Below are 20086 nucleotides of genomic sequence, written 5' to 3'. Positions count from 1 at the left end.
TAAAAAACCTAACATTTGGGCAATTAACAGAGGTTAACGACATCCTTTGGGCAATTACCTATCATTTGCTATCACAGAAAAAGCTTAATTTTGCCTGGTAGTAAATTGCTTAACCAGCCTTTCTGAAAAAAGCAAGGGTAAACCCTGCCATCCTGAAGTCAAAAAAAGTTTGGCATTCCCCCAAACCCATTTGGAGAATTCAAAACTTGAAGTAAGGTCAAACCATCTATCACCTCATGGTCATCTTCATGCTTAAGCATATCAATGCTCAAACTCAAATCATTGGTAAATTCGTTAGCCAACAATGAGATACACTGTATCCGTGTCCTTTAAGCCACATTCCTAGGGACTCCTCTTTTTTTTTTTATTTACAAATAGACAGAGCTACTGATATCAGAGACTACCATACAGTTGCTCCTATTACCTTTTGTTATTAGTAGGCGGACATCCTCCCAAGCCCCATGGAACAGCATAAAGCTACTGGACATAACAACAATGAATTTGGTTTTACCCGCAAAATTTAAAAACAACTTGCTGCACCCATTGAAAAATCTTCTTGCAATGTACTTGGGATCCTCAAGGTTACAAAAAAGTGGATGAACCATTATAAAGTGTTTCTGGTTCATGAACTCCCAGGATAGAATCACCCCATGGACTCAATCTTGAAGTTTGTGCTGACAAGAATTCAGATCACTGGGAGAAACATAATCAATGGTACAAAAAGTTTCTTTTGCACCATGAGCAAATCGGTCTAGAGGGACCAATGAATCACATCATCAGAATGGCCATAGGCCCTACTAGGATCAAAGTCCATGCATTGCCTGCTTCCCTGCAGAGCCAGCTCAAGCTCTCCCGAGAACTGACTGCTATCCAGTTGGGTGACTTGACCCAATCCCAACTCATGTTGGACTCCCAGTGAGCTGCTGCCACCTTCGTGACTTTTAAATCCCCATGAACTGGCTACATAATTATTCGAGAGAACTGGCTGATCCATTGGCGCTCCACTGAAGCTGCTGCTTGCTGTGATAGTTGGAGCTTGGTCGTTCCTAGTAGCAGTGCTACCCCATGGCAGAGTTGACAGAAGAGAGAGAGCACAGCTGGAGTCTGATGATCCTGAGAGACATCCGCTTGCTGGAATTTCCGGAGTGGAGAGCAGAGCCCCACCAATGGAATCATGCATGTATTGGCGGGCCCCATGTGGTGCAATCTCGCTTGGTTGGGGAGCTCCTAAACTGCCCTGCCATTGATGACTAGACACCCGATCCACAGCCTGAACTGTTGGCCATACTTCCCGTGCGGTTTCTGGTAGCCTTGGGTGAGTGAAATCCATAAGAAAGCCTCTGAAACTTCTGTTATCCTCTGTTCATAGTTCAGTAGTTTATTTTAAACCAAAGGGCCTCATGAAAAAGAAAGAAGTTTCCAGAGTATAAACAAATTAGTTCTGATGTGTCTAACCATGAAAAGATGATGACAGTCGTCCAATGCGTGACGATAACGACCCAGGTGGTGGCTTTCTTCGGCGCTCATTGTGGCCTGCCAGACGTCTGCGGCAGCTGCGTTTCCCTTGGTCAAACTCAGGTAATTGGTGAAACCTTCAAAAATGTATCAAGAAAAATCTCTCATTAAGCCACATTACCCAAGGCATCAAATGCAATAAAACCTAGGCAAAATAAACTAGTAACATCTGCAAATGCACCTATCATAATATAAAAATTTCGTATCATTGTCCTTAAAAACAAATGCTTTCCCTCCGATACTTATTTTTTGAAGCCATTATCCCTTTAAATAATTTAGGATCTTACTCTCTGACATTTAGTCCAACAATTATAGATGTCCCAATAGCTTAGGACAAGGTAATATTCTTTTATCTTAAAGATGACTTTCTGTTTGAAGCAAAGCTCTATCAGATGTCGTCATGCACAATTGGACATCACATCAAAGAAAAGACTGGAATGGAAGCCAGTAATCTGCTTTGCTAGAAATGAAATCTTTAGGAAAAGACCAACTACCTGGCTGTAGAGAACAATGAGATGACAAAGGTAGCAGTAAATTTGCTTGTCAGTATCAATTAGAAAAACAGTCTGAGAAAGACAATACGAACAGCTTAACTTGTGTTGTATGTGGCCGAACAAAGAACACGATATGGCAGACCTAGAAAAATTTGTGTATGATTCTCATTTTAGAATAACAAAGCAAGTTGGACAAAGAGCTGTTCAAATTTTTGAGGCACCACGTAAAGTCAAATTCAAATCAAAACTTGCCATGAGAGAGGATAATACATCTCTTCTTAGGACAAATTTTTTCCAGCATTGGCCCACAAGTACAGGGGAAATTAGATTCAAGGTTAGCAATTTCAGACTTTCAGGAAATGATGATGCTTTCTCTCAGTACACCATTATGTTTAGCTGCTTCAGTTTACATGTTCAGATTGCATGACATAGCACTGTAATGTGGGAGTAATCTCCAAAACGAAATAGAATGCATAAGCTGCAAGAATAACTCCTAGTTATCTGGATGGAAAATTTTGATGCACACTGAAGTACAAAACAATGCAGTGTAAGCTTAGTGGGAATGACAAAATTATTCACATTCAGACTCCAACACTGAATAAATAATTACCTCAAGCCATATTGAACAACTGAAGACCAAGAGGACCAAAAAGACTAAAGATAACCATTTAACATAAAATCATGATATTATGTCCTAAGCAATAAGGCAAATCTTAATTTCTGAATTCCATAATATTAGTTCCTTTTTTCCTAGTTTTAGGATGCATCTGCATCATCATCCTTTCGAAGCACCATAATCGTGGTAGCAAATATAAGCATAAAAGCACATCAAAGAAATAAATTTATGTCCAAATATATTAGATCACAGACAAATTTCCAAATTGATGTACACCAAATTTGTGCTGTTAACTTTGTTAAGAAGTTTTTTTTTCCCTCCATGCAAAAGTCATAAGATTCCAAAACCCCTATGAGATAGGGGGGAAAACACGAACAAAAGTATAAGAAAATGCAAAACCCCCATCACATTTTCCCCAGATATACTCAATTAGAACTAACACAACAATATACATATATATTTAAGAAACCACACAAATCTCAGGAGCAGAAACGTAAAGCCAGAGATGGAAAGCACACAACCAATTGGGAGAAAGCCAGACCTTATATCCACAGCTCTTACCATCCTAAAAGGATCAATATAAACAAACTGATAGGTGAAAAATGAACTTTTAATAAAAAGAGAAAGCGTTCCAGTATCAGTGACAAGTGACAACCAAACCAACCAAATCCAAAAATTACTCTCTGTTTGAAGTATCGTACTTAAGTAACCCGCAAGCCTTCCATCCAACCAACAACAAGTAACAGTCTTAATCAATTTGAAGACAGCGAAACAAACCAAACAAATTGGACAGACAATCCCAATCAGCACCACCTTCACAAGCTCTAGTCTAACCTCCACCCTTAGATTAGACTTAATAGACAAACAAAAACCAACAATATCCATATAAAAAAGGTAAAAGGAAACTCCTGTAGCAATAATGTTCAAATATACCAAGCAAAAGCTCAAATTAACATGCTTCAAAAATAAGAATCAAGCTTAAACTGCCCTTTAACTCGATGAGTGAAACCATCCCTCCAAACCATCAGCTACAATAAAAATTAGCACAATCGAATCATAAATTTCAAAGCCTAAAAAAAAAATGGAGGTATTGAAACAGAATCAAACAAGATATGAACAGAAAAAACCAATTTACTAGATGTTCTTGAAGAAGAAAGGGAGACATTCACACCTCTCAAGTACCCAACAGGGGAAGGAGCCCAACTTACAGATAGAAGCTAAGAACTGAAAGCTAAAACAGAAAAAGGGAAGCACAGAGCAGCTAACCTGCTGCACTGCTGACAGAACCTCTGCTCCAAGCCTGCGACAATGACCTTAGGGAACTTGGAGTGCATCCCGCACACCTTATGCCTACTGTAGTAGGCCTTGGCACCAGTGAGATCCACCTTGCACCCCTCCACCTGGCACCTGGGTGGCTGCTGCCTCCCTTGCACGACCCCCTTCCCTTTCTTCGGCGGCGGCGGCGGCGATGCCAAGGATGCCGCAGTGGTTGGTGAGGCCTTGGAGGAGCTCCCACCACCAACCCCATCCTCAAAGTAGACCTTCTTCCCGAACTGCAGCCCATGGACGGAGTCATCAGAGCCATTGGTCCCAGAGACAGCAAGAAAACTTGAGCCCCTCTCCATCTCCACCACCCCCTATTGCTACCAATCCAGAGCCATTGATGGAGAGGGGAAAAACTTATGCGGGCTTTCTTTAAGAGGTGGTGGGGAGATGGAAGAGGGGTGGGTGTGGCTGGTTATAGCTCCTTGAGCCTTTTTGCCCTGGCATATAAAGCCAACACCTGCCATTTGGGCCATGCCACCTTGGGTTAAACACTACCTCTGATGGACACTCAAAAAAAGAAAAAAAAAAAAGAAATCAATTACTGTGATGCAAATCACTTAAGAGTGATGCAACATGCACAAGTAATTATGTATAAATAATAAAAGATGACAACAACGGTATTTGATCTTTATTTTCCTGCGTCTTTCGCTTTTGCCTCCTCTTCCATCTCGCAAGTACCCTGAGGACGCAAAAGTTCTTAACCGAAGTAGCTGAGGATGCTGCTAGATTTCTTCGAGAACTGAACCAAAAGTCTTTCTTTTAAGAAAAAGGTCACTTCAGTACGAATTACTAGAAGCTTTTTTTTTTATTTTCAGTGGGGGCTTTTGCTTTTTTTTATTTTATTTTGAGTGAACAGGAGCTAAGCTTTTCGAGGTTTGAAGGGAGCGTAAATGTCCTGAAAAAAGTGGCTTTTTGGTAGATCTTTAAGCAATACTTTGGGAACCTGACATAATATTTTTGTGACTATATGTGACCTTACATTTTTTTTATATATTTTTAACTTGTAGGGGTGGATTCTTATTGTAGGAGAATCTTTTGGATTTAGCTTTGAATTGCCCGCGGACTCTTCTGGGGTCTGGGTTTTTTCGGCCGCTTTTTCCTTGTCAGCGAGGGGCCTTCTTTGGGTTGGATACTGATCAGGAAATCCGTCAAAAGCACGGAACAGATTAAGATTTAAGACGTAGGGAAGCTACAGGATTACTCATAGCCTTTCAGTGAATTACTTGGCATCAATTTACCTTGTTGGAACTTGAAACCAAGAGAGGGGGCTTTATAGTACAACTAAAAAAAATAAAATAAAATAAAAATTATATATATATATATATATATTATATAATATATATATATATATATATATATATATATATAATATATATATATATATATGACCACAATTGGTTCAATTAGATGGAAGCTTATTATAATATAGAAAGAAGGATATCATTAATTCTATCTTGTACTTTATTTTCGTGCATATATGTTGGCAAGAAAATTTTAATTTTTTTTTATTTTTTATTTTTTGTACAGAAAAAATTTTGATTTTTTAAAAAATAAGATTTTGTTTCTGTTTAGGATTAGACGATTAGGAGAGGTGGACAGGACTTCACTTAATTTAGCACTAAGTAGAAATTATTAGAACTTACCATAAGGCTCTAGTTTATTTCTAGTGATGCATGGACTCAATCATGAATGACATCACGACAATTTATATAGAACGGCACATGGCACAGTAGTCTACCCTTAGGGGTCTGTTTGGTCAGAAGCTGCTCGATGGTTATAAGAAATGTTTGCCATTTTAACTTCATATTCTTGTACACCAATCAAAAAGATAAATTTATTAAGTTTTTTATAAATAATATTTACTCATAAAATTTATAGAAACATGCCCATACGAGAGATTGGTAACTTAATTTCCTATCGATAAATAGCCCCTTTTTTTTTCACCTCCAAAAAAAAAAACTATGGCTTGTTCTTCAAGTGCTCCTCTTGTATTGATATACTAACAAACCTTAATCCCTAACTTCCTCTCCTCATCCGTGGCACCACTACAATTCTTAGCCAAATTTTAGCCAAAAGATTGATAGAATTTGATGACTCTCTCACTTAAAACCTTTTCATCTTTTTTTTTTTAATTTATAAGTTTATATTTTTTTCTCCTAGATGATTGTGGATGATTCTCTCTTGTTATTCTTTAGTGGAGACTAGATCCCTTTATTCTTTATTCTGATAGATTCTTTTTTTTTTCCTTTTGTCATGCCCTTGCATCGTATCTAGCTCTCCTAATTTTATATGAATCGAAAATCTAGTTTAGTATTAGAAAATTGAGCTTCAACCACAAATAGAAGTACATGATAAATGAGCAAATTGGGCATGGAAGCATACAGATTATCATAGTAAAGATGGATAGATCCTAGTAAATTATTTGAAAGATCGTAATGCAATATAATATGAAAAGCAAATTCTATAATCATTTTTTATGTATAAAAAAATATCAATAAATTATTTTTTTATTTAAATATTACATAAATAATATTTATTCAAAAAAAATATAGATTTTTTGATAAGATTTGTGCCGCCAAAAGAATGAGCCCTTTAAGAAAGTAACCTGCACGACAACAGTGGACTCACGAAGCCAACAAAAATGAACTTGAAAGATTTAAAAAGTGAACTTGGGCATAACCAAAACATCCGTTAATATAAAAAATAAGAATGGTTCCTTAAACATTTTGAAAGCCTGCTCTGTTTGTCATATTGACTCGTGCGTCCACGTGTGAGAGAAATAGATTACAATACTCTAAATTTGGCGTGTGAGAGAAATAGATTAGAATACTCTAAATTGGCTTCTCCCTAATCGATGTCAACGTTATTTTCTATAAATCATGTTTTTTTTAGTCTAAACCCCCGCCTTGATGGTTGACGCCATGGATTGATCTCACTTTGAATGTGGATCCCCGTGTCATCGCCAAGCTCTCATCTGCACGAACAAAATATAGATCTCTGGCCCAACAACTGCATTTACATTTTACAACACCGACAACAAATTAATTGCATGGGTTTTTTTTTTTTTCCTTATTATTTGGGTACACATGGATTTTTTTGATTTCATTATCCACAATAGCGTCCATCTTAAGCCATCAGCCTCTTGGCAGTCTATTATCAAATTAACTAGGTGATTGATGATTTTGTAGATATCATTCAACACCCTTTTATTAAATATTATTGCAGCCATAACCACACCTCATCTTTGAGATTTAATTCCTTGCAGTGGAGAGGGGTTTTCATCCATAATGTACTGATCATAAAATGGTTTAAGAAGACGCTTGGAGAGATTGCAAACAGTGGTATTGCATCAGTTGATCTTTGGTCCAGCGTAAGCACCTTAGAACACAATAAGACATCGTGGAGGGTCTTGTGCTTTTGCCCTTTGATGCCACTACAAAATAATAAGCAACACAGCATAAAAGATCATCCGACAATCGTATCCGTTCCCAGCAAGTTTCACTTTTAGGGCCACCATCAAATGGCACTTATCGCTGGACTTTTCAATCCTAGCAATGAAGTTTCACTTTTAAGGCCGGTGGTATCAGCAGGAGGGATTCTGTTCACTTTGGATGACTAGTACGTTTCAATCAGATTTTTAATGTTTCTAAATTTCAAAAAACTCAAATTTGAATCGTATTTTTTCTTAACTGTTTTAATCTAACCCTTCTCTCGGACTCCGTTTATCTCAACAGAGTTCTCTTTTGGCATTAATTGCAAAGTACGTGACTAATCATATATGGAAAAACTATTTAGATAGGTGATTTACATGACTGATTGATGATAACATGATATATGAACAATAGTATAGTGTAACAGATGAAATTTTTTTTAGTTTGATGGCATGATATATGGACAATGACATGACATATAAACGATGACAGCATATAGAAGGTAATGCGGTAATTGTTATGTAATTTTCTGCCAAAATATGTCTAATTATTGGATACCACGTCATCCCCCTTATACCCCCTTATACGTAAATTATATTTTTAGTTTTCAAAATTTTACAAATATTTTTACATAAATAGTGACATGATATATAATGTGATTAGATGACAGGATATTTTTGGGCAAAAAAATTCAAACCATGCACCACATCATCATTCATACATGGCATCATCAAAAAATTTTTTTATCTATTATACCACATTAACACACAAATGTCACATGATCACTAATCTACCATCTAAGCAATTTCTACCACATGATCATCAATTAATATTAATATAGACTTCTAGTGAGAGAAAATGATTGAAATCTAGAAAAATGATTACATTAAAATAATCAAAAAATAAGGGATCAAATTTGAATTTTTTGAATTTAAGGAACTGACTAAAAATTCGTCCTAACCATCAAAGACTGAAAGCATGATAAACCTCCCAAATGCACATTGCTTGTAAGCTGGTGTTTTGAAAAGTATTCATCTGCCACCAACCACCATCTAGCCACGCCCCCACACCCCACCCCTCCCACCCCCCAACCACCACCCAATGATAAAGAATTTATAAAGAAAATCCATATAATTGATCATGACTTATAAAACTAAATATTCTCAAAAATTTAAAGATGGCATATTTGGGCCATATCTAATCTATGCATCAAATAGGTGCAAAAATGAACTACAAATGTAATGCGAACATTAAAATTAACTAATTTTAACTCATATACATTTAAAATATTTAAATCATGATCTATAAAATAAATTTTAATTTATATGCTTTATCATATTTTTTAGTACACTAGCAAAATTAAAATCGCCCATCTTTTGTTTACATTACACATAAGTTAAAGACCAGCACAATATATAATATTTGATTTCTAAACATCTTTTAGTACAATTATAATTAACAATATAGATCTTTGATTTAAATAATCTATTGCTGATTATAGACTTGAGAAGAGTAGACACCTCCTCCTCTTGAGAGAAGTATAGTCCAACACAAATATATATATATATACACACACATATGTATGTACGTATATATAATGGAAAAAAAAAAGTTTGTTGGAAAAAAATAAGAAAACAGTAAAAATCCCTAAAGTTGGAAAAATTTTATAAAAATCAACATCCTTATTTGAGTATTCGTAAAAGTTTGTCTTTTGCACATTGAAAGCTTGTTTTTTTTATTTTTTATTTTTTATTTTTTTTTCAAATAAGCAAGCAGTGTCTTGGCCGATATGTTTAATCATATGTTTGTTAAACTTCATGCACTAACATAAGCGGCAAACTATTCAACAGGTTCCATGATACCACAAAAGATGCAATTTTGAACTCGCGCGCGCGCGCGAGAGCCAAAAAAAAAAAAAAAAAAAAAAAAAAAAAAAAAAGAAAAAAAAACCCACATGCAATAAAATGTTCGAGAATGGGGTAGTATCACATGATATTCTAAATGTCACGTAATGCACCTTCAACATCGATGTATCAAAGGTGAACTAGGACCTGTTGGTCACACCTATCTTCTTGGTGACCAGGAATTCTGAGTTTGATTCTTTAATGGTGCATCTCTAATAAGTTAGATTCTGATAATTATAATGCAGGTAAAATCTCCTATTTCTTTCAAAAAAATATACTAGTGTATACCTGATGTAAATTATGGACAGCATGAAATATACCGTTGACATGGACAAGAACTGTGGAGCTTTTCCATACTTCCGCAAAACACCTCTCATCTTTTAATAGTTTAGGACTTTCCAAAATTGCAAAATTATTAAATATGTATGTTTATTCTCTTGTACACTTCCTCTACCGCAAACTTTTAAAGGTCTATTTTAAAAGGATAAATAATTACAGATGTTGATAAAAATAGAGAATAGTGCATATAGGAGATATATAAGCTTTTGCTTATCACCATGTGTAAGCTTTTGAAATTTTTTTCCCCCTTTTTTGAGAGTAGGATGGATTAATCTTTTTTTCTACATCATGCCAACCCATCTCTCAGGGGTTAATTTTAATTGAAATCGAACCTTAATGCCCCGTCTAAGTGGTAAAAGTTGATACTATCCTAGCAAGCACTCATTGCTATATAACCAAACTAATAAAATTACCGGTTGACCCTATATCGATTTAGAAACATGTATAAAAAGCTAGAGGAAAAATCAAATTACAAATAAGATAGAAAAATAATGGCAGTAGCAATAATGGCACAACATTATGTGCATCAAAGTCTTACGAAGACTTTGTGGGGGTGCATTGGGGTCAGCCAAATTGAAGGAGATGTGTCAGCTTTCATGAGCCTCACCAAGCTTTGTTTGCGCACTGGAGCAGACTGCTTCCTCTCACATGCGTCAAAAGCGAGAAGCACGAGACACCCAATAATAAAGGCTTTCCGGGCTCCCAAAGTGCATGGTGGGCCCAAATTAAGACGAAGTTCATGGGACCACTTAAGACTGTAGGGTGATAAAGTGGGTCTGACAACTGGTCCCAACAATTGTCCCCAAGGGCTCGGACGTTTGCCCGGTCCAAAACTTGGAAATTCCTTCATTAGTTCAGTCAAGTGCTTTGGCCCGGGAAACTTTATTGTCCAACATTCATGGGCCCCTGCCGAAGAAGGAGCTCCAATTCGGCTGTCTAATAAAAGGGGCGGTGCTTCCGTGAAGGCAAGGGCTCCAAGTGGTAATGACCACAGCAAGAACTTTATGGAAACTCCTTGCTCTCCCTTCCCATATTTTAAGGAGTGGTGACGCGTTTATGCCGTCAGGTGTCAGCGGAGAAGGACTCCACAAGCATCGCATTTGGCGCTCTCTCTCTCTCTCCCTCTCCCCCTCTGGAGCAACGTCAAATGAATGTATGAATACGGTCCGGTTGAGGACGGAAGTATCTGATTTTGGGAGTGAACAGTTAAGAGTCAAAGGGACATGCGGTTGCACACGCGGGCGTACCCACCTGGATGCATGGTACTCCGGAAAATGTAAGAAAATCTAGAGCAATGCTAGATTAATGAACAGACACCAAGCATTTGGACGGAACGAGAGGCGCATGGAACTCCTATCAATTGTTTTTTCTTTTTTCAGTAGCATCTGGCCTTTTTTTTTTTTTAAATACCGATTGGTTTTAAATATTGATTGTTATTTTACTATTTTTAAATGTGGATATAAGTATTCAGCTTCATAGAGACAGATACACCTCTCCTCTCTAACTCTCTCAGATCAATTATGCGTTTTTTTTTCTTGTTCTTTCTGATGGTGGATGCACTACCTGTTACATCAACCAAGCAGAAGTATATTAACCTTTTCCCTTTATATATATATATATATATATATATATATATATATTATATATATATATATATATATATATATATATAGTTTGTGCCAAATCCTATGAATGGTAATGCATATCAAACTGCCCATTAAGTAAATATTATAGTTATGTTTCTATTAGGATGCAAACGAGTTGAATTGCTCATAAGCTATTCGGACTCAATTCGACTTAATTATTATTGAGCCCGAGTAATAGGATACGGGATTTGAAAGCTTGCAAGCTTGCAAATCTACTTGAGTTTATATATATTTTTAATAATATTATTTTTTAATTTATAATATATATTAATATATATATATATATTATTAGTAAGCTAAAATTTGATTTTAAACTCGAATTTTATGGTTGATATTTTAATTGAGTCGAATCAATCTTGAGTTTTACCTATTTTACATTGAGTCGAATTCGAGTTCGAGATTAGGATATTAAGACTTGATCAATCAAATTGAGTTTCGAACTCGAGTATTTTACGTCAAATCAAACCCGAACTTCTAACTACTTGACTCGCGACTCGACTCGATTACATTCCTAGTTTCAACACCAAATAACTAACTATTCCTTGAATAACTCTAACCACATTGGTATTAACACCCTAACTAGTTGACCAATGAATAACTTTATTCATTATGTTAAGTGTGCCTTGAAGTTCTTGATTTGCCCTACTTTATGATTTGATTTAACAAATTTGAAAAGAAAAAACTAATTATAAAGTTTTTCTGAGGTCTCTGGTGGCAAACAGACCTAACTTGTCTTGATATTAAAACTGATAAAATATGATCTAATCCACCAATCCGACCCACATTCAACCCACCGTAAGCAGATTTAGATTTAGGCTAAATGGATTTGAATCATAAACAAATCAACTCATTTAACCCGTTTAATATTTGAATCAGATTTAGATTTCAAATATCTGATCTATTTAATTTATTTAATAATCAGATTGGATTGAGTCAAATAACCTATTTAACCTATTTAAAACCTGCTTGGCCTGCTTCTGACCCATTTAACCTAACATGTTTAATCCATTTAATCTAATTTAATATATTTAATAAATAGATTAAATGAATTGGATCAGATTACCGCTTAATAAATAAATCGGATTCAAATATAAATTTTTAACAAATTTAATAAATAGATTAAATTTAGATTGATGATTGTTGACTCGACCCGCATGGATTCGACTTGTATTTGAACTAACCCGATCCAATTACCACCCCTACTTGATTTGCATCTTCTTTTGCCTCATTAGGAAAGTATGACAAATAAGATGCATTGGGATTAGAGTTTTATTATGAGGCAACTCTGTTTGGTACTCCATCATTTTGATTATAATAGAACTTCTACTCCATCCCTGCCTGTGGATATAGGCTTGTGGCCAAACAATGCAAATCTGTATGCATCATGTTTTTTCTTTCTATCTTCTCAAATCTTTTTGCTCTTTTTCATGGAGAGCCTTAAGTACCCTATTTCATCTGGATCCACTCTAACAAATTGGCATCAAAGCACTAGGATGTCGATTGGGTTTTAAGATATCAATAGAATTCAAAATTGAGAAGTTCAACCCCACTAACACCTTTAGTTTATGGCAACATCTTGACGCAACAAAGGTTGAAGAAGAAGAAGAAGTCCAATACTTCGATAAAAATGCAAAAGAGGGATATGGATAAGAAAGATGTAATTGCGATTCAGTTGTGCTTGTTTGATGAGGTTTTGTTCGAAATCTCTAATAAGAAGACAATAACTAAATTATGGCTTATGTTGGAGCCCTTGTTCGTGACAAAAACTCTCACCAATAAGCTATATTACTCTCATCAATAAGCTATATTTGAAGAAATATTTATTTATGCTACATATGGTAGAAAGTAAACATATTAAATCTCATCTTGCTAAGTCTAACTTCATTGTTATATATTTGACGAATATTGATGTCCAAATTAATAATTAAGATCAAGCCCTATTATGATGTGTTTTTTACCTCCTTCAAACAAGCATGTTAGATATACATTTCTCTATGGTAGAGATATCATGTCCATCGAGAATGTTAAAATATCCTTTGCTTTCTAAAGAATTGATTAAGAAACATAAATAGGAATGTAGAATGCTTGGTTGCTAGAGGGAGGTTTAATGAAAGGAACTCTGATGGTGGTAGATATAAATATAGATCAAAGTCCAAACATAGGAGTTTGACTTGTCATGACTATCATAAGGACATACTAAGGCTAATTGTTGAAAGTTGAAAAATAAACAACAAAACAATCAACAAAAAAAAAAAAAAAAAATCTGTAAAAGCTAGTGTAGCAGAGGATAATTTTGATGATGCTGACAATATTCTCTCATTGACCAATTTTGTTATTTACAAAGATGAATAGATTATGGATTAAAAATATTCTTACCACATGTCCCAATAAGGATGGGTTGGAAAAGTAATGGTCCAAATCAAAATGCATGACGATGTGGTGAGACGGTTGATGAATGTTTGACATGTTCTTGATTTGACAAAAAAATCACATCACTTTAGGCACCCTATATGATAATCGGTGCAAGTATACAAATAAAGATGGAGTTATAAAAGTCAGTAAAAATACCCTACTTGTAATAAAATGTAGGAGGTCTAAAAACCTGCATATACTCTAAGGTGGCGCCATTACCAATATAGCAACTTTTTTTTTCATCTTCCATTACTTATCTCGGTATCACCAACATATGAAATATGAGGCTGGGATTTATGAGTCAAAAAGGGTTGGCTGTATCAAGTAAGAGAGATCTTCTCTATAGTCAGCACATACAAAAGACAAAGTTCTACTTGTATTGTGCATTTGGCAAGTAGAAAAGGGTTAATTTTAGTATTGCAAGTTATAGAATTATATTTATTCAAACCTTTAAGAACCCTCATGTATTCCTTCTAAGAGTGGTGTTCAATATATAATTATCTTTATTAATGTTTATTTTGGAAAGATTTGGATATTTATGTTAAAACATAAAGATAAAGTGTTTAATAACTTAAGCAGTGAAAGGTTATAATTGAAAACAGACCGGAAAGAAGATCAAAAAGACCAGAACAGATAACAGATTTTGCTCTTCTACATTTTATGAATTCTACAAAAATAAAAATATTCTTAAATATTGGATAATTAGACATATACCATAACATAATAAAGTGCCTGAGCACGTGAACACGTGAGAATTGATGCCGCTTACAAATGTCTAATTTATAAGAAGGTTGCATCCTTTTTTGGACTATGCAATCTATTTTGGCCCCACCGCACCACTAATTGGGTGATCTCATGGTCACTCCTAATAATTTTGCTTCAATAAAATATTATATAAAACCATAGAATAATGTTATATTATTAAGAACTACCTAATTTGATGATTAATATGACACTAAATGTAAGGAGTTGGGTCCTCTTCCATGGGCCTCTTATTAGTTAGTGGAGACGCCCACAGATCCATAAAAGAGACCTAAGATAGGAGCTCGTCTTAAAGAGTACAACCTACTTGCAGTGTCCGCCACCCAAATGCTTGACTGATTTGACTGATTGACTGGCATGGGCCACATACGCTGGCCACTACAATCATTCGAGCCCACAACAGGACATGGTCCCTCTACTGTTGAAAAATAGGGATACTTCAGTCTTTGCATTTGCCATGCGGCCGGTGGAGCCTCTGGATTCTGGTCATAGTAGCCTGTCGCTATTCAAATTCTCGCTCATATTAGTGGGCGTCTCCTAAAGAGGCATTAAAGACCATGGGATGTTTGATCGGAGAGAATTGGAGTTTGAAATGAGGATAAAATTGAATAATTTTTATTCTAATTATTTGATTAAAAAATTTTATTTTAATTTTAATTTTAAGATAAAATAAAAATAATTTAATTTTTTTAAATTTAATCTTGATTATCTTTCAAATATTCAAACCTACGTCCCGATTTTGATTTCAATAACAAATCAAATATTTTAAAAGATATGATCATTTCAATTTCAATTTCTATCCCTATTCATTCTATTTTGATTTCAGTTCTGATCAAACATCTATCAAAATTTTTTGATAATAAACACAAACAAAATATTTTACCAAAGTTAGTATTTTTTAAATTATACAAAAACCTATAAATAGGCAAACAAAAATAGCTCACGCAGACACGCAGACCGATACGAGATTGCTCGACAAGCCTGACTACAAACTTTTTTTCTCCTTTCATCAAATTGGTTTAGACGCTTATTTAGGGAGAGGCTCCAAAAATCGTTTATGCCAAAAAAAAAAAAAAAAAAAAAATTCAGAGAGCTGCAGAATAAGATGGTGGATACAGCCGGCACTGTACACGGCCCTAGGATCTAAAGAATAGTACTTAGATTGGGAAGTGTGCGTTAACAGCTGGCAGAAGGCTCGTTCTGGTGTAGTTTATCGAAAACACCAGCATACCAATAGGATGTTTATATGTTTATGACCAGGACCACCTGCTAAAATTAATATAGATGAATGTGGAACGAATGAAAAGAAGACGGATGGCGAGTAAAACACCAAACGATGATATTAAACGAATGGTAGCTATGTTGGACAGCGGTAGCAGCATTATGGATTGCAGTGATGGTGGTCATAATGGTAAAGGTGACGTTGGTGGCGACTACGGAGGAGGTTGTTGGGACAATGATAGCGATGGTGCTAACAAAGTCGAATCATCATGGAAGCTCCGGTGGCAACACGATAATAATCACAAGTAGAACGAAGGCTTTTAATGGTAGATACCTCATACCTTCGCTACTTTGGTCAATCATGCGAGCTGAAATAATTTGATTCCATCAAGATGCAGGCTTGATGAAAGTTTTAAAAAGAACAGATAATGGTCAGTACAATAATCTAATATCCTGTCCAAGTTCAAAAAACAAATGCTAGATTAAATAAGGCATACTTACAAAAATACGAAACTAATTAAATAGAATTAAACAATCTAGTATCACATTGGTCAACGTTGCAAGACATATCAGCTTATACATTAAGTGAGATAACATGGGTCTAAATGTATTTTATTGGTTTATGTGTTACTGATCCAATACTTTTGTAAAATGTAATCATGGTCAAGATTTCAGTCAAGATCAAAAGCATTACTAGGATAAATAGCATGGACATGATACCTACAAAATTGATGTAATGGTTCTGATGATGTGGTGGAAATGGCAGGGACTGTGATGGTATACACCTAGGCAGATGGAAACTTTTAGTTTGTCCATTCACCCTTGGATGATGATCCAATGCACCCGTGATCACTGACAATTGTTGGGATTTCAAGCAAGCAAGAAATATGCTCAAAAAATATTGCAACCATATCGTGTTAGCACTTGTGGTTGGAACGGAAACAACTGCATCTATAATTCCTTACAGCTAAACTCATTCTTTGCCAACTAGCGTGGCTGAACACGTCATCAGAAACCATAAGTGCGATGCATGGCCAAACTAAATCAGTACTAAACTATACATGAACCATGCGCTGAAACCAAGCACACTGAATCAGTATTAGAATCAAGCACACCGCAGTGTGATTGGAAAGATGAACCACTATAAGAATCAAGCACACTGCAGTCTGATCAGAAAGATGATAGATATATTCCAGGATTTTAGGTGCAATTGAGTGGCTATCACAGTATTCACCATTAAATTGGTTTCAGGTCTGAATTACAATCGAACTTGGCCATTAGATGAAGGTCCAGATCAGGTCTAACTAGATTTGGTCAAGAATTGGAAAAGAGATGGTGCTCAATCTCTGAACAATCAACTCCAGTTCAAGGTGTATTTGGTTAGCAGTCAGGTGTCCAGTCTACAATTCCCACAAAACAGGCAACTGTTTCAAAGAAAGGCTACCAAGACATGACGGACTCGAGTTAAACTTATCCAAGAACAACAATTGTTAGTGTTTATAAGGTAAAGCTTTGATCAACCCACAAAATTTAAGGTGCTTGTATTCTTATTTCCAATCCTCAAATGCTGAATCAATCTCCACTCCACCAGGCCAGCATCATATGCCTTCTGAACTCTTAATCCAGTGCGCATGAATGAGCTGGATGAATAAGAGTTAAATGCTGTCCGTAGTCCACCTTTTCCTATTGTTATAAGCTTTGTCAAACCCTACGGAAATTGACTCCTCAGTGCCAATGCCCTTCAAGATCGAGCATTCCACAATGAAATTTTCAAATGGGACAATCAGCATTGCAATATTAAGAAATTGGGATGTCAGGACCGCACAAGAAAATATCGGCCAAGGCACTTATATAATTATTTGTACATAAGGAAATTGATGCCAGAGCATGTAAAGGTTAACTTGGTGGCCATGGGTGCATGGGTTTTATTTTAGTCCCACATTGCATGCTGCCCCACATCGGGCACCAATTATCTATTTAGGAAATTTTATGCGAGCAAACTTTAGGTTGCTTTGATGTTAAAAAACTTTCCTTTTGAGAACTTCTAATGTTATTAGGAAATTTTAATAGTTAGAATTATATTACACTTGGAGAAAGCCCGACTTGGAAAGAGTTCCTATTTTTTTCTTTGATATAAAAAGGAAACTATTGTGCATTAGCATAGTAGTCACCAAACTTTATTCACCATAAAATCTGTATAACGATACGAAGCAAAGAAATTTACAAGAATGAAAGTTGGTGAAACAGCAGCAGATAAATAAAATAGACAAATGGTTAAAGGATCCAAGGAGGCTCGGAGGAAAGTAAGAGCTCACTGAAACATCCAAGTCGCCCGTCATCAAAGCCTCTGAGGTGGGATGCAAGGTGGTAGCATCCAAGTCCTAGAAGATGCAGGACCAAAACCAGGAAGTTGGATCAATCCAAAACAAGCCGCTTCAAAATCTCAGCAGTAGTGAAAAGAGCAAAAATCCCCAAAAAGTCATCCAAAAAACTCTGAGGGCACGTAGGCCGACTAATAGAATGATTAGAATAAGAATTTTCCAGCAAAGTCTAACCATCGTATCATATTTCCTCTGAGAGTTAAGCAATGCAGGGGCAAGCATAGAGACTCAAAAGATGTAGCATCTGAATTAATAATAGATCATCAATCATCCAATGCAAGATCTTCATCACAATCTCGCAAAGCAACCAGCAATAGGAAAAAAAGACTCGATGCAGACTTCTAGAAGCAAATAGGAAGGAGCAGGATTGAAGTTTAACCAAGATCATATCGAAGCTAGAACTATGTCTGTCTCTCATGAGAATAGACCAATCAGAAAATAAGCTCACAAATTTATCAACAATAGATTCCAAAGAGACAGCTTTATTGAGAAAAATACGTGAGTTTCGCTCTGTCCATATGCATCAATACAAAGAAGCTAGCAAACAAATGATAGCAGGCTGCTAGTTCTTTTGAAAGTAACTCTTCTTCCAGGTAAAGAGAATCTCCCCCAAGTTGCAAGGGGGTGGAGGGACCCCAAAGGTGGCATAAAGATGATCCCAAATAGAGGTTACAAAAGGACACTCAATGAAGAGATGATCTACAGATTCAGGAGCCTAATTACAAATACCACAAAGACCACAATCTTTACCAAGTTTCTTAAGTAGGAGGTCCTAGTATTAAGTTTTTTCAACAATGCAAGCTAAAGAAAATCCTTGATTTTCAAGGGAAGAGTAGATATCTAAATTATATTTGCCAAAGGCCACTTTATGCCTCTTTGGATCAAAAATTTATAAAGAGAGGAAGTGGGGAAGCAGCCTTTAGGGTCCAAAGACCAAGATATAGTATCCAGTTCAAAAGAAAGGGACTTGTTCTGCAGTAAATGAAGAAGGACAGCTTTTTGAGTAGTAGCCTCATTAGAGAGATTAGAGAATCTAAGCTTCCAAGAGCAAGATGTCGATACAAAACAATCAACCACCCTAGCTAATTTGGATCTGCAACATCTATAGAGATTCAGCAGTAGTTCCTTGAAAGGTGCGTTACAAAGCCAGGGATCCAACCAAAAAGAAATATTATGACCATTTCCCACAATGAATTTATACCTATTCCAAATTGGAGGCAGCGAGGTGGCAATATCCTTCCAAATCCTAGAGCAAGATCTCCTTGGCTTCCAACAAGGCGAAAGCTTGAATCTTTTGAAATAATTAGAAGAGAGAATTCATTTCCAAATTCCAAAATCACCTGAGAGGTATCTCCAAACCCATTTGGCTAAGAGAGATTGGTTGAAGACACGAAGATCTAAAAAACCAAGGCCCCCTTCTTCTTTGGCCATGCACACTTTCTCCCACCTCACTTTGCAAGAGATAGATGAGGAGCCTTCACCTCCAGACCAGAGAAATTGCGCCGGATTTTGTCAAGCTTTTTACAAACCCAGTTGGAAAATTTGAAAAGGGAGAGAAAGTAGGTTGGCATGGAAGAGAGTAGAGTTGATGAGAGTAAGCCTACCTCCAAAAGAGAGCCATTTTCCCTTCCAAGAAGCAAGCTTGGTTTCGAAGTTGTTAATTAGAGGCATCCAATCAGATTTCTGAAGCTTACCTCCTTTGAGTGGGAGGCTAAGGTACTTAATTGACAAAGATGAAGCTTTACAGTTAAGCCAAGAAGAGAACACACTACCAAGAGATGAATTAGGACCCACTGCAACGATCAAACTTTTAGAAAAATTGATAGCTAAACCAGAAATCAGCTCAAAAGAATACAGAATCAATTTCAGGACAACAAAAGATTGTTTACCCCCTTGAACAAATACCAAAGTATCGTCGGCATATTGAAGTATTTCTGCTCCTCCCATCCCTTGAAAGGGATTGGCATTTTTAGCATTAGAAAGAAGCTTGGATAGAGGATCTACAGCAAGGCTAAACAAATAAGGGGAGAGAGGGTCGC

The 20086-nt window shown here is 36.0% G+C and overlaps 1 protein-coding gene across 1 annotated transcript in view; it reads right to left on the bottom strand.

Annotated features, from left to right (window-relative positions):
• Window positions 1–519: 519 nt before the first annotated feature.
• The window catches only part of LOC105039459 (squamosa promoter-binding-like protein 17), a 41617-nt gene continuing 22050 nt past the window's right edge, over window positions 520–20086 (bottom strand). The window contains exons 4-6 of the mRNA XM_073246360.1: window positions 3892–4408; window positions 1456–1592; window positions 520–1359 (exon numbers count right to left, since the gene is read on the bottom strand). Coding sequence (XP_073102461.1) covers window positions 752–1359; window positions 1456–1592; window positions 3892–4250 — 1104 coding nt within the window. The 5' untranslated portion in view covers window positions 4251–4408 and the 3' untranslated portion in view covers window positions 520–751. The remainder of the gene's footprint in view (window positions 1360–1455; window positions 1593–3891; window positions 4409–20086) is intronic.

Source organism: Elaeis guineensis, chromosome 1 (genome assembly GCF_000442705.2).
Source record: "Elaeis guineensis isolate ETL-2024a chromosome 1, EG11, whole genome shotgun sequence".
In the NCBI taxonomy this organism is placed as follows: Eukaryota; Viridiplantae; Streptophyta; class Magnoliopsida; order Arecales; family Arecaceae; genus Elaeis; species Elaeis guineensis.
Note: the sequence above shows the minus strand (reverse complement) of the source record. Positions and strands in the feature narration are given on the sequence as shown.